Here is a 13,004-nt window from a genome sequence, read left to right on the forward strand (position 1 = left end):
AAGCAGTAGCAGCAAAAATAAAAATAACACCAACAACAACAACACAACAAAATCAGCACGAAGAATACATGACATAAATTGACATGCATATGAATGCACTGACAAACAAGTACATATTTTCACATTCATATTGTTTTTATTCTCATCTTTACAATTATCCCAGGATAAAGGTTATAACGTCGATCTGCATCAGGCACTAAATCAAAGTCCATTTCCATCACCTGCTGCCACCAGCTGGCCGTCACGTGCAACTACATCAATAAGCCCACAATTAGAAGACAGTAAATAAAGGCACAGCAGCAACCTGGGCAATAGTAGGCTGTAGGTCTCATTATAAAGGCTACATCCTGTGAAGCGCTCACTCATTTTATATATATATATATATATATATATATATATATATATATATATATATATATATCCGGCCTGAGACAGACTTTCTCTAACAGCTATACCTTCATTAACAATTCGAGCTGAAACACCCGATTGATTAGCCCAAAGACCAAACAAATAAGTCAAAAAGAAAACGACTATTATGATTATGAGACTAATTCCCAAACCTTTGGTCTCATAGGTATTCAGTTGCAGGAGGTGTGAGGTCTTTGATGATACGTTTCACTGCTTCCTGACATTTCATAGACAACAGTATGAACAGTTTAGTTTTAGTCAGCTCATCGTCACTCTGCCAGAAGAGTGTGTGTATATATATATATGTATATAAAACAAAAAATAAAATAAAACAGCAAATCGTCTAACTATTTAAGAGCTACATTCTTTACCATGGCGGTGAACCTGGACCTGTGCATCCACAGGTCTGATGAGCACAAACTGAAGATGTGGGTCACACAAAAGACATCTGAACATGTGAAGAGCAGGATGGCTGAGAACCACTTCCAAAGCGTCGCTGATTGATTCATTGACAAACTGGTTTGAAAACGTTCTTTTACACCCCTGTACATATTTGTAATACTCCCTGATAACTAAAAGTACACACCGCTGTCTTATGGCTTCCCTTCCTTTACAGCATTCATATAACATGCGTTTCATAATTGCTCGTGTACATTGAGAGGCCCTGTGTGTCAGCTGCAGCTGCTGCGGCCCTTGGAGAAGTCCTGCCACATGTGCAGCAGCTGGCGGGGCTTGAACCCGTTGGCGAGGGCCAGCTGGGCGAAGGCACACCTGTCGTACTCCAGATGTCGAACTTCAAACAGGTTCCTGAAGGTCGGCAGGCCGAGGGAGTACACCGGCCGGACGCCAAGCACCCGCAGACACAGACCCACGTAGACGTCCTCCAGGGGGATCACCTTCACGAACCGGGACGCCCAGGAGATCCTGGGGGCCAGGTCGCCGGAGAAGACGTACCCGGCCCCGGACACGTACGGGGGGAAGCTGCTGTCCGGGTAAAGCTCCTCCGACACGCGCCACTTGCTGCGCATGTCCCTCCTCGGCCGGCCGTCGCTGATCACCGACCCCGTGATGAAGCCCCGCCCGGGGGAGCTCCTGAGTCTTCCGAGGAGGTAGAAGATGTTCACGAAGGAGTCGGCGTCCACCTTCATGACGTAGGAGGCGTTCGGGCAGTGGGTGGCCAGCCAGTTCATCATCATCATGGTCTTGATCGTCAGGTTCTGGTAACTGTCCTGGAAGTTCACCTGGATGATGTCCCCACGGGTCCTGCTCTCCTCCTCCAGCGCGGCCTGGACCCTCGAGCCCCGCCCCCCCTCGGGGAGTCCCAAGTAGAACAGAGTGAGGGTGTCCTGACCCGGAGCGCCCCATGTTTTCCGGACGGCCTCCCTCGCCGCGGCCTCCGGGGGGGCAACTGGGACCATTAAGACCAGGAAAGGGGCTGCGCTTCCGTGCCCGCACGCAGCGGGCTGGTTGAGGACATACTCGTACGTTTCAGGGGCTATGAGTCGGTATTCCCCCGCAGAAAGGGGACTTGGCTTTGGCCTCACTCGACTCAGTAGGACGTGAGCAGACAGCACGAGCGCGGCCGTGACGGCGAGTAACTTCACTAACCTCCAGAGGCGAGTCGTCATCATGGCCCCACGGAGCCGCTCACTCCGCGGTCCTGGCACACCGAGACCAGCCCGAATGCACCCGGAAGTCACGCCGCGTTAGTGTCGGTGCAGGCCAGCAGGTTAGAACCAGGAAGAGCCTTCATGGGTGTGTTGGAGCCCAGCCCATGAACACCCGTGTCCATGCCTCACCTGATTGGCGGATTCATAAATATGTATGTTCTACGCCGAGATATTATTTGTCAATGGAAAATATTCCCATATATATTAAAATTACTTGTATATATGTGTGACTGTGACTTTCATTTTCACTTTCCAGTGAGGAAGACCATGAGATGTGATCGAAGGCTCTGGGGGCAGAACGTGGACCTTGAGACTTGAAAAACTAAAGCGCCGGAACATCTTCCTTTTAAACAAACTGTTTTATTGTAATACAGCTTACAGAGAAATACCTGTTGTTCACCCAGTTATAAACAAACAAAACAGTAAAAACAAAACTTAATTTACACAGGCATTCTTTAGAAGGTCAGTGGTTTAGTATGCCGCTGTAGCAGGGGCTGGGAGAGGGGGGGGGGGGGGGGGGGGGTATGATGGGACTGGAGGGTAGAAACAGAAACTAGTTCTTCAGTTGTGGCCTGTTCAAACACTATTCTCATAAACATAAACATAGAGACCTTGCTATGTCCAATACAATTCAATTGAAATGGCTGTTTTTTAAAAATGTTTGGAGCAACATCTTTAGTGTCAACCGCACAGAACGGCCTCTTGTTCCACATATATGTACTGTATTCACATTTTGCACACACAAAAAAAGTCATCACCTTGTTTCATTTGATACTGAATAGCAGGTCCTGCCTCGGATTCACAAGAGAAACGAAACAAATGGAAACACATCAGCTGTTCTTTTCTCTGTTTTCTACAATACTGTGGCTGTAGCACGATGCCTTCAGGGGCTTACTCGATGAATGGAAACATTGCAATCCACGTGGACAAAGGATGTGGCAGGTGAAATACTTTTTCCATGCAAATTCTTTTCTCTGTTCATTTCCATCTCTATCTATAACTTGGGGAGGATAAAGTGACACTGAGACGAGTTAAGCACAAAGACAAACAAATGGCAAGTTAGACAGAGATGTCTGAGCAGTGCCATCTGAGGAACATCCCTCTTCAAATGTTTAAATCTGACGCATACGTTTACAGTGCTGTACAAGGAATAGAATTTATATGACATTCCAGTTGAATTATCACTGTATTATCGGCCCTGAACCTAAACAAGACCACATTGTATTATACACAGTCTGTATGTACCCCAAATGTGAAGAAGGGAACTGGATTAATCTGTACACAACATAATGCCCAAGCTGCACAGTCGCCTCCCCACAAATGCCGCAACACAAGAGAAATTGGGGGAGATGGAGTTGTTCTTGCTCTCTTTGGTGCGTGAGGAGGATCCGCGTGGGCTTGATTTAAGTCCGGTTCGTAACATGCACATCAATTTTTCGCACCGGCAGCATTTAAACAGCCGTATCACGGGGGGGGAGGGGAGGGGGGGGGGGGGGAAGTCGAGGCTGATCTGTGAGCGATTGGGGGGGTGGAGGGTGTGTTGTTGTTGTTTTTTTTTGCGTGGAGGCAGCAGGGCTCTTGGAAGTGACTTTGGTCGCTGCAGGGAGTGTCGGGTGTGGGAGTCGAGGTGGTTTATGGGGCAGTCCAGACGGAGTAGTAGCAGTGTTGTTGTTGTTGTTGTTGTTGTTGGTGTTGGTGTCGGTAGATCGTCTATGACCGTTTCCTCCTTCCCTCCAGGTTCCTGAAGTTGGACGGCCTGATCTTCATCTCAGCGAACTCGATGGAGTGCTCGTGGCCTTTCCAGTGGAACCAGTTCACTCCCTAGAGAGGAGACGGACAAAGGATGTTGGTCAAAAGAGAAGTGAAGTGTGGCTCATGACAGCCAAAGCCCCCCCATCGCCACACAAGAACGGTGATGTTGGACAACTCTGGAAACCTCCGATTACGTCCAATGCCAACACTTCTACAAGTCTTGCTTTCTGCAATATCTGCACTTGGCCACTAGGGTATGGAAAAGCTCCGGGAAAAAAGTTATGGCAAACAATTTTTTGACGTGTTTACCGTTTTCACTCACAAATCTGCAAACACTGGCGCTTGTTCAGTGGCCTTTCAACTATCTCCAATGTAAACCAATCCACGTCAGTGTTAGAGGCTCCCTTACAGTCAGGATAGTGGCAAATATGACAATATCTCCTCTTGTGCGGAGCACAACCTATCCGGTATGGAATTAATCTGCAGATGCTCTGGTTGAACATGAGACCAAACATTTCCAAAGATAGCAGAGACAGTTTGGCCTGTAACAGTAGGTAAGGCTGTATTTTATCTTGCCGTAAATACATTTTGCAAAAGTGAATCAACATCAACCACGGTCAACCAAGGTCGTCATAAATGAGCACACAGAATATTAGGTTGACGGGTCCAGTGTCCGACAGACGTGCACAAACATCTTACCAAACACATCACGCCTAATGGAGACAATGAAATGTGACCAGTGGAACTCCCTCAGTAGAAGCAATGAAACATCCTCAGTCGGCTCAAGGACTAATGAAACTCAAACATCAAAGACTCTCCAAAGCCTATTCAAAGACTAGTAAGGACCCTGGAAACCCCTTCAAATTCAGATGAACCCGAATGGAACCCTCTGAAGGCCCCTCAGTGGCCCCTGGAAGCCCCTCAGGGAGCCTGATCATGAACTGCACTGTCGACATGCTGTACCTTGCTGTGGCTGTTATCTCCATATCGTCCCATGAGGTTGACGCGGTGGCAGTTCTTATACCAGAAGGCTCCCTTATAGGACAGGGCACAGTTGGTGACAGCGATGTCGTTGTCATGGTCGTAAGTGGAGAAGGGACGGCCGTGGTGGTAGGTCATAGAGTCACCTGCAAAGATACATCCAGTTACATTTATGGAGTAAAGAAAGTATATTCAAATGATCTATAAAGTAAGATAACAGTAATACACACTTTTGTTTAATGTTCTCATACTTTGACGCATTTTGGCAAACACACATTGCACCATGACATCCGATTACACATTTGGTAGAAACCTGACAGAACATAACGTACTTACAACTAAAACTACTTTACTAACAGTGTGTATGTCTAACAGCCTTACCTATAGAAATAATTGGAAGAGTAAAATCACATTTTAATCCTTTGACGTTTGTAAGAGAATTTGTATAAAGAAACTGTGTAAGATTTAGGGGCATCTAGTGGTGAGGTTGCAGATTGCATCCAAGTGAACACCACTCCGCTCACTCGTATGGTGGCCCTCAGGTAACATCAACACATGAAAAGGCCTCTCTAGAGCCAGTGTTTGGTTTGTCCGTTCTAGGCTACTGTAGAAACATGGCGTGCACTAAATGTGGATTAATCTGCTGCTAAACATAGTCCCTGACCAATGTACTGCTCGCTAACATCTGATTAACAAAACACAACGCTCATCTTGTGAAGGGAAACTACTGAACATCTTTAAACACACACAAATAAAAGACTACGCGGTTTTATGTGTGTAGGCCTTCGGTAGGTTTGGAGCAGAGGGCCGCAGACTCAACAGGGAAGTCAGAAAGTAACTTTACCTGCTGTTCCACTGTATCCTCCTACGTGGACCTTGTAGCGGCTCCGAGGTTCAGAGATGGAGAACTTGTCGTACTGAGCGTAGGCGGTTTCTCCCTTATCTCTCAGGTCCACTCGCAGCTCGTACTGACCGCCAGCTGTGATCTTATGCAGGTTGGAAAGACCTGTGAGAGAGATTGTAATATGTAAGATGGATGGACAGCAGTAATGATAATTCTGTGATGGCTTTGATAAGATATTATTATCAGATAATACATTACAAGCTAAAGTATATATCATAAATAGGGTTAAATAATATCTGCAGGGTGATAACTCTAGTTGGATTCTAGCTTCAAAGTGTATCTACTTGATTCAAAATGTTTAATTAAAACAATAACAAGTAGAAAAGTGCACTCCCTCTCCCCCTCAGACAGATGAGCACAACAAGGTGTAATGGGTCTAGCAGTATGTGAAATTAGCCGTGGACAGACAGACAATCACGCACACACAACCAAACACATGATCTCCCCAGAGGCTCACACATGATCATTAGTATAATTAAAGTAATCAATGCAGGACTTCTCCAGAGTCCGCTCAAAATCAATCCACAGAATGCAATACATAACCACACAATATGGATGCCACTGAAACACTGGATGCGCTATCATTTGGATAAATCATCTTAATTACGAGCAAAACATATTGATTATATCACCATATTCTTGTGCTGTGGAATACTGTGTTGTGCTCTGATTATTAATATTTATTTGTTTTAATTACCCAGCCAGAATTCATCATTCATGTCACCGAAGCCGGCTGTGTAATTCTTCCAGTTGCGGAAAAACTCCAGTCTGCCACTCTGTCGCCTGAGGAAAACCTGACAGAGAGACAACAGATAGGTTAAAGAGTTTCTACTTTAAACAAAATGAGAATTATTTGAGATTTTAAGTGATTGATAATATACAAATATTTGATTAGCGCGGCATTAAACATATAGTAGCAGTACAATTTTATGATTATTATTATTAAGTCCCTAATAAGCGGGGACTTACGATCCATCCCCCTCCATCGATGCTCATGTCGCAGTAGACCTGGACCGGCTGGCTCTCGTCTCCACCCAGATAGATGGTGTACAGGTCTGATGTGGTGTCGCCGTTCAGCAGGGCCTGGGAGCAGTCCCTGGGGAATCGGTACAGCACGCCAGCTACGAACACAACACCGGATACCATGGAAAAGTCAGCACAGTGGACGGGACACCCTCTGGAAGCAGGCGCCGTGGATCAACAGATATCTTGTAAACTCAAGGACACACAGACACTCAGCTGAGAGGAGTCCACTCACTGGTGGTGAAGACAGTCGTGATGACTCTGCTTCTCTTGGGACCAGCAATGGCCTGCAGCTTGACCGAATACTCTGTGGAGGCGCTGAGCTGAGCCATGTTATAGGAGACGGCGTTGGGACTCAGGACCACCTCCTGAAAGAGACATTTGATTCAGAAACACATGTATTCATTGTCTGTACTCCTGGATCTGTGGACTTCTGGTGTCTCCACTTACACGGATGGTGCCGTCTGCAGCCTCGAAGCTGAGGATGTAGCCGGTGATGTCAGCGCGAGGCGGCTTCCAGGTCAGCATGCCGTTCTCTGTCTGGATGTTACTAGCTGCCAGGTCCTGAGGGGCGTCCACGTCTAAAAGCACAACAGCCGTTTAAATCGTTTCATACTGTTTACGCCTGACAGCCCCTTTTTGTGATGTCATTCATACATTCTACACATATGAACACAAACTAACTAACCAATCGAGGCGCCGTTCAACCAGCGTGGAGGAGGCGGTGACAGTTAAGCCATCGATATAAGTGTGGAGTCCTGAGTTTGGGCGTGTTAGACAGTGAAGGCCGATGATGATTTACACTATTTTCAGTTGAAACAATGATTTAACCTCGCAGCACATGAGCGTTAGTTAGTTAGTGTTATTGTGTGACTTTGTTTAGCTTGTATTCACCAAAGTGTCTGGTGGCTTTGGAGCATAGACAACGGCCTCGGTTTACGGCGTAAACATGTACTGTATAGCTGTCTTATATTCTAAATATAACATACACATACACATGAACTGACATGGATTTTCTTTTTTTTTAGATCATAAAATGCGATTGTCTGACACCTCGTCCTCGTGTCTGCTCGAGGCGACTGAAGGTCATTTGAGGTGAGTTCCTCCTCTCGGTTACCTCTCATCATGTTTCAGTTTAAAATATAGTTTGAAGCCACAATGAAAAGTCCACCTGGCTGCTTGGCGGCTGCTTTGACTGGACTTGGCAAATGGCCGTTTTACTTTTAGTCGGTCAAGCGGCGCTCCGCTTCCAGGAGGCAGGAATGCTCACCGGTGGTGAACTCGGTCGTGGTGGCCGCACTCTTGGCCAAGTCCCTCACCGCGTACACCTTCACAGTGTAGTGTGTCGCCGGCGTCAGAGCGCTCATGTCAAAGTCCACCACGTTTCCCGACACACGCTCCATCACGGGAGCCACTGAGAGGACACACACAGGCAGGCCTTAAAGTAGCACATCAAGGACGGGCATGCAAGGTAGAAGAGGCATAAGACTCTTTTATTTCAACCTGGATACTGGGCTATTGGCCATGTTGATGTGACGGCATGTGTGATTATTCATGATGTATGTGTTGTACATGCACGTGTGCACTAGGTACCTGAGTCTGCACTGTAGGTGATGACGTAGCCGTCGACGGTGGCGATGGCGGGCTGCCAGAGCAGCAGAGCTTCGGTGTCTGTGATGTTGATCGCAGTCAGACCACGGGGCTTATCCAGGGCTGTAAACACACACACACGCCACGCACGCACACACACACACACACACACACACACACACACACACGCACGCACGCACACACACACACACACACACACACACACACGTCACACACGCATGCACACAAACACACGCACACACACACACGCCACGCACGCATGCACACACACACACACACACACGCCACGCACGCATGCATGCACACACACACACGCACTCACGCACACACACGCACACACGCACACACACACGCACGCACACACGCACACACACACACACGCACGCACACACACACACACGCACGCACACACACACGCACACACGCACACACACGCACACACACACACACACGCACACACACACACACACACACACGCCACGCACGCATGCACACAAACACACGCACACACACACACACACACACACACGCCACGCACGCATGCACACACACACACACACACGCCACGCACGCATGCACACACACACACGCACGCACACACGCACACACACACGCCACGCACGCACTCACGCACACACACGCACGCACGCACACACGCACACACACACGCACGCACACACGCACACACACACACGCGCACGCACACGCACACACACACACACGCACGCACACACACATGCACACACACACACACACGCACACACACACACACACACACACACACGCACACACACGCACACACACACACACGCACACACACTATGAAATATCTCCCTATGGACAGAGCTTGTGGCGGAAGGAAACACCACCATTAGGCCTGTTACTGAAACACCAATGACTATAAATATGTTTGATACGTTGTCACGTTGTTACAGATACATGTTGTACTTCTTTTCTTCCATTAGTTGTTTTGGCTAACCAGTGTTGCTGGAGTTATACTGTCTGTTCTCTCTGAATGAGTTTCATAAATGTCCACTTCAGCAGCTCTCACGTCCACCAAACGTTCCACTTCCATTCCTCTCTCTATCCTGAAGGTTTGTTCACACGTCTTTCACAACCTGTGGTCTCCCCTTTAACTGAATAGCGATACAAGCAAACCTTTACAGGATCACAAAATTGACAAATAAGAGATAATGAATGTGTGTGTTCCACATCAGTCGTACCTGTGCTGACGCTGTCTGATCCAGGCTCACTCTCCCTTTGACCCTTGACAGCCACAACGGTGACCTCATAGGTGACCCCGGGGGTCAGGTTGGGCAGCACAGTCTGAGACTCAGAGCCGTCCACCGTCAGCGTCTTAGCATTACCTAGGAGTGGAAACAAAAAGTATATCTAAAATATATATATATTCAATTCAATTCAATTTTTCAATTCAGTTTATTTTGTATAGCCCAATATCACAAATTACAAATTATCCTCAGAGGGCTTTACAATCTGTACACATACGACATCCCTGACCTTTGACCTCACATCGGATCAGGAAAAACTCCCCAAAAATAACCTTTGACAGGGAAAAAAGGGAAGAACCCTTCAGGAGAGCAACAGAGGAGGATCCCTCTCCCCGGATGGACAGAAGAATAGATGTCATGTGTACAGATGAACAGAGTAAATAAATTAATTTATTGGATTAAATATGGACTTTTTATATAATCTTTAATGATTATTGGTTGTGTTACAAACATGTGTTAAGAACTGAACGGACAAACACTAAGCTGCCTTTTTATGGAACAGTTCACTTTCATTATGATTACTAGTATTTTCAGATAGTGACGTCGGCATTTAAAAGGTGAACAAATACATATATTCCTATTTTTGTGTCACATCTCTCTCTGTTACCTGGCAACACATGAGGGAACTTGACATGTATGTATTTATTAATCTAATCTCCTTAGTCACGGGTGCAAATTTAAATTTGACGGTGCTTTAAATGCAGCAATCAAATTATAATGGTTCTGATAAACTGTAGTTTTCCCCCTTCAAACTGAAAGAAGACAATTATAGTTCATCTTTTAGATATTTTTTGATGATTATTCATATTTTCTCTGGATCACTCACTCCCTCGTTTGGTAGAAGTACTTATAAGTAGTCACTAGGGGGCAGAAGTAGTCTATCATTGGAGAAAAGAGCTTTCCCAGCAGATTAAACGGATTGATAGGTCAGCAGTGGGAATGCCACTCATGACCTGGAATCTCTGACGGGCAAACTGTGAGCGCTCCAGGCCACATGTTTGTGTTATAAAGGCTTACTTTCTTCTCTGTCCTTTAACTTTTTGTTTCGTGACAGTGCTGCAATAAGAGTCCGGGTTCCAACGTAAGCACACTGACCTCCATGAGCAGGCACATAAGTGACCCTGTTGCTGTCCACCCGAGCCTTGGGAACCACCCAGTGCACGGTGGCGGACGTGTCGGTGACGTCGGAGAAGCGGATGCCCTTGGGAGAGCCCAGGTCTGGCACAATCGGGACAGACACAGCAGGCGGGGTGGGGGGGCAAACAGAGACACAATACGGGTTTAGTTCATATGTGCACCGCCTTCTGAGACGGGCGAGGACTGGAAGTATTGCCATTTACATATATTTTCTGCTTCACAGTTAACAGCAGACAGGAGAAGACACACATATTATTTACAAGGTATTGTAGCCAAGGCAGATCCACCACTGTTCTTTGAAAGAATGAAGCGATAGAGAGAGTGCGTATAGGAGAGAGAGCAAGGTGGAGCAGACAAAAAGGGGGCCTGGGGAGGCCCGGGCTCGCGGAGAGAGAGAGAGACTCTTCCTGGCTAACCAGCGAGGCGCAGTATCTTCCGTGACAGACCCGCGGAGATTAACTTGCCCCCATTTCATGGCAACACAAAAGTGAAACATGCGCCACGCAACCCAAGAGTAAAGCCTCACCCCCAGGGAGGACAGGAGACACAGCCATAGACACCCGTTCTATGTGACACAGACAACTGCTCCCCCTCCCACACACACACACACACACACACACACACACTTTACAAAGAGCGACTCCGACACACGGGGCCAGGCAGTCAAAGACAACATTCGGGAGGACGACCGGACGGAGACGACACAATGGAAGGAGCAGAGTAAAGAGCTGAGTAAATGTCTTGAGTGGGAGTCGACTTATTATTAGCTTTCAAGGCTTTTTCTGATAGTTCTGGGCTGAAGCTTCCACCTTTATTCCTGCAGATATTCGGCAACTTTAAATTGGACCAGAGCTGGTCGTCATCATTAAAACTGATTAATTCCTAAAGATAACCTTTTTGAGTGCCTTGGACGAGTACAGCGCCACGACACCTTGATACCAGGTTAGAAGACAAAAAGACAAACACAAGGATTAATCACCACGTTTTCATGCCGTTACCACAAGAGGACGAGTTTGACATGAGAGGAGGTGAATGCACATTGACCACACTGACAAGTTTCCCTGATTTCTTTGTTCTCCACCCGTTCACCGTGTACCTGTTCTCACCCACTCCTCTAAAGACTTGGAGCGTCTCCCCAAAACGAGACCAAAGATTTTGACTCTGTACTCGGTGTCCTCGGTGAGATCGGTGATGGCGGCGCCGCTCTCCTCGCCGCCCAGCACCAGCTCGTTCGGCTGGCCCGGGGCCTCGGCCTCGTTGACCATCACGACAAAGGTGTCGAAGGAGTCCTCTTCAGCCGTCCAGGACAGCCTAAAGCTCTCAGGGGTGATGTTGGAGACTAGGAGAGCCTCCACCTCTGGTTCGGCCTCTGAGTGACAGGGGAAAGTCAGTTTTGCTCCTCTGTGGAACCTAAGAGTGCTTTGACATTTGAAGGAACATGGCTGCCAAAGAGTGTGTTTATGTCTGTGTAAATGCCAGCATTGGTTATACGGAAGCTCAGCATCAGTCGAGAAATGAAAAGCGGAAAGAGAAGAGCTTCACTGCATATCTGGTGAAAAACACAGAAGGAAGTAATGAGCTGACCCGTCAAAGCTTCTGTGGTGAGGAAGATGGAAAACGGATGCAGTTAAGATTGTGCCCGCAATTCCTTTTTCAGGAAATATTTGGAAAACAATATATTCGCCTGGCCTATGCTACTAAACTTTGAACTTGAGGAGACAATTCAATATCTGTAATGACGTCTTTGAATAAAAAGATAAGTGTATAAGAGCCGCATGCGTGTGTGTTTATATGTCTGTCTAACTAAGTAGTTTTGTTGCCTCAAGCTAAATTGTGTTTGTGGTGGCGGCACATCATCTTCACACATGATGTGCCGCCACCACGTAATAACTAACTTTAAATGCCTCGTCACACCAGAAAGTGGCCAAATTAATATTCACGTCTTTGTGAAATAGTTTGCTCTCAAAGATCTACTAATACTACCGGTCATAGAGCTAGCACCTCTACTGCTGTAGCTAACCGCTAACCAGCCAAGCTAGCGCCAGTCACTCATAGCTTGAGGAAGCTTTGAGCTTTATTCTTTACTCTTTATTTTCTCTTTGATGGGCTGTTAACTCCTGCCAAGACTTTTGTACATATCATTTAAGTTTATTCACTGATTAGAAATACAAGCTTGCTAGCTAACTGCTGGCGTGGGTTTATTTAAAAGGTGTATTGTAACACAATGGA

At 46.9% G+C, this 13,004-nt stretch overlaps 2 protein-coding genes across 2 annotated transcripts in view; both read right to left on the reverse strand.

Annotated features, from left to right (window-relative positions):
• Window positions 1-426: 426 nt before the first annotated feature.
• si:ch73-195i19.3 (beta-1,3-galactosyltransferase 2) lies at window positions 427-2,132 on the reverse strand. Its single transcript, XM_034541819.1, has one exon. The coding sequence runs from the start codon at window positions 2,037-2,039 to the stop codon at window positions 1,080-1,082; it is 960 nt and encodes a 319-aa protein (XP_034397710.1). The 5' UTR covers window positions 2,040-2,132; the 3' UTR covers window positions 427-1,079.
• A 1,516-nt stretch (window positions 2,133-3,648) lies between these two features.
• The window catches only part of tnc (tenascin C), a 43,078-nt gene continuing 33,722 nt past the window's right edge, over window positions 3,649-13,004 (reverse strand). The window contains exons 12-23 of the mRNA XM_034541717.1: window positions 11,872-12,144; window positions 10,734-10,856; window positions 9,573-9,716; window positions 8,332-8,451; window positions 8,009-8,152; window positions 7,189-7,319; window positions 6,974-7,106; window positions 6,685-6,836; window positions 6,413-6,509; window positions 5,656-5,817; window positions 4,794-4,957; window positions 3,649-3,899 (exon numbers count right to left, since the gene is read on the reverse strand). Coding sequence (XP_034397608.1) covers window positions 3,789-3,899; window positions 4,794-4,957; window positions 5,656-5,817; window positions 6,413-6,509; window positions 6,685-6,836; window positions 6,974-7,106; window positions 7,189-7,319; window positions 8,009-8,152; window positions 8,332-8,451; window positions 9,573-9,716; window positions 10,734-10,856; window positions 11,872-12,144 — 1,754 coding nt within the window. The 3' untranslated portion in view covers window positions 3,649-3,788. The remainder of the gene's footprint in view (window positions 3,900-4,793; window positions 4,958-5,655; window positions 5,818-6,412; window positions 6,510-6,684; window positions 6,837-6,973; window positions 7,107-7,188; window positions 7,320-8,008; window positions 8,153-8,331; window positions 8,452-9,572; window positions 9,717-10,733; window positions 10,857-11,871; window positions 12,145-13,004) is intronic.

Source organism: Cyclopterus lumpus, chromosome 9 (genome assembly GCF_009769545.1).
Source record: "Cyclopterus lumpus isolate fCycLum1 chromosome 9, fCycLum1.pri, whole genome shotgun sequence".
Classification (NCBI taxonomy): Eukaryota; Metazoa; Chordata; class Actinopteri; order Perciformes; family Cyclopteridae; genus Cyclopterus; species Cyclopterus lumpus.

What these genes read in the sequence shown, in the direction of transcription:
- si:ch73-195i19.3 (XM_034541819.1), bottom strand. Translation starts at nt 2,039, where the DNA reads ATGATGACGACTCGCCTCTGGAGGTTAGTGAAGTTACTCGCCGTCACG.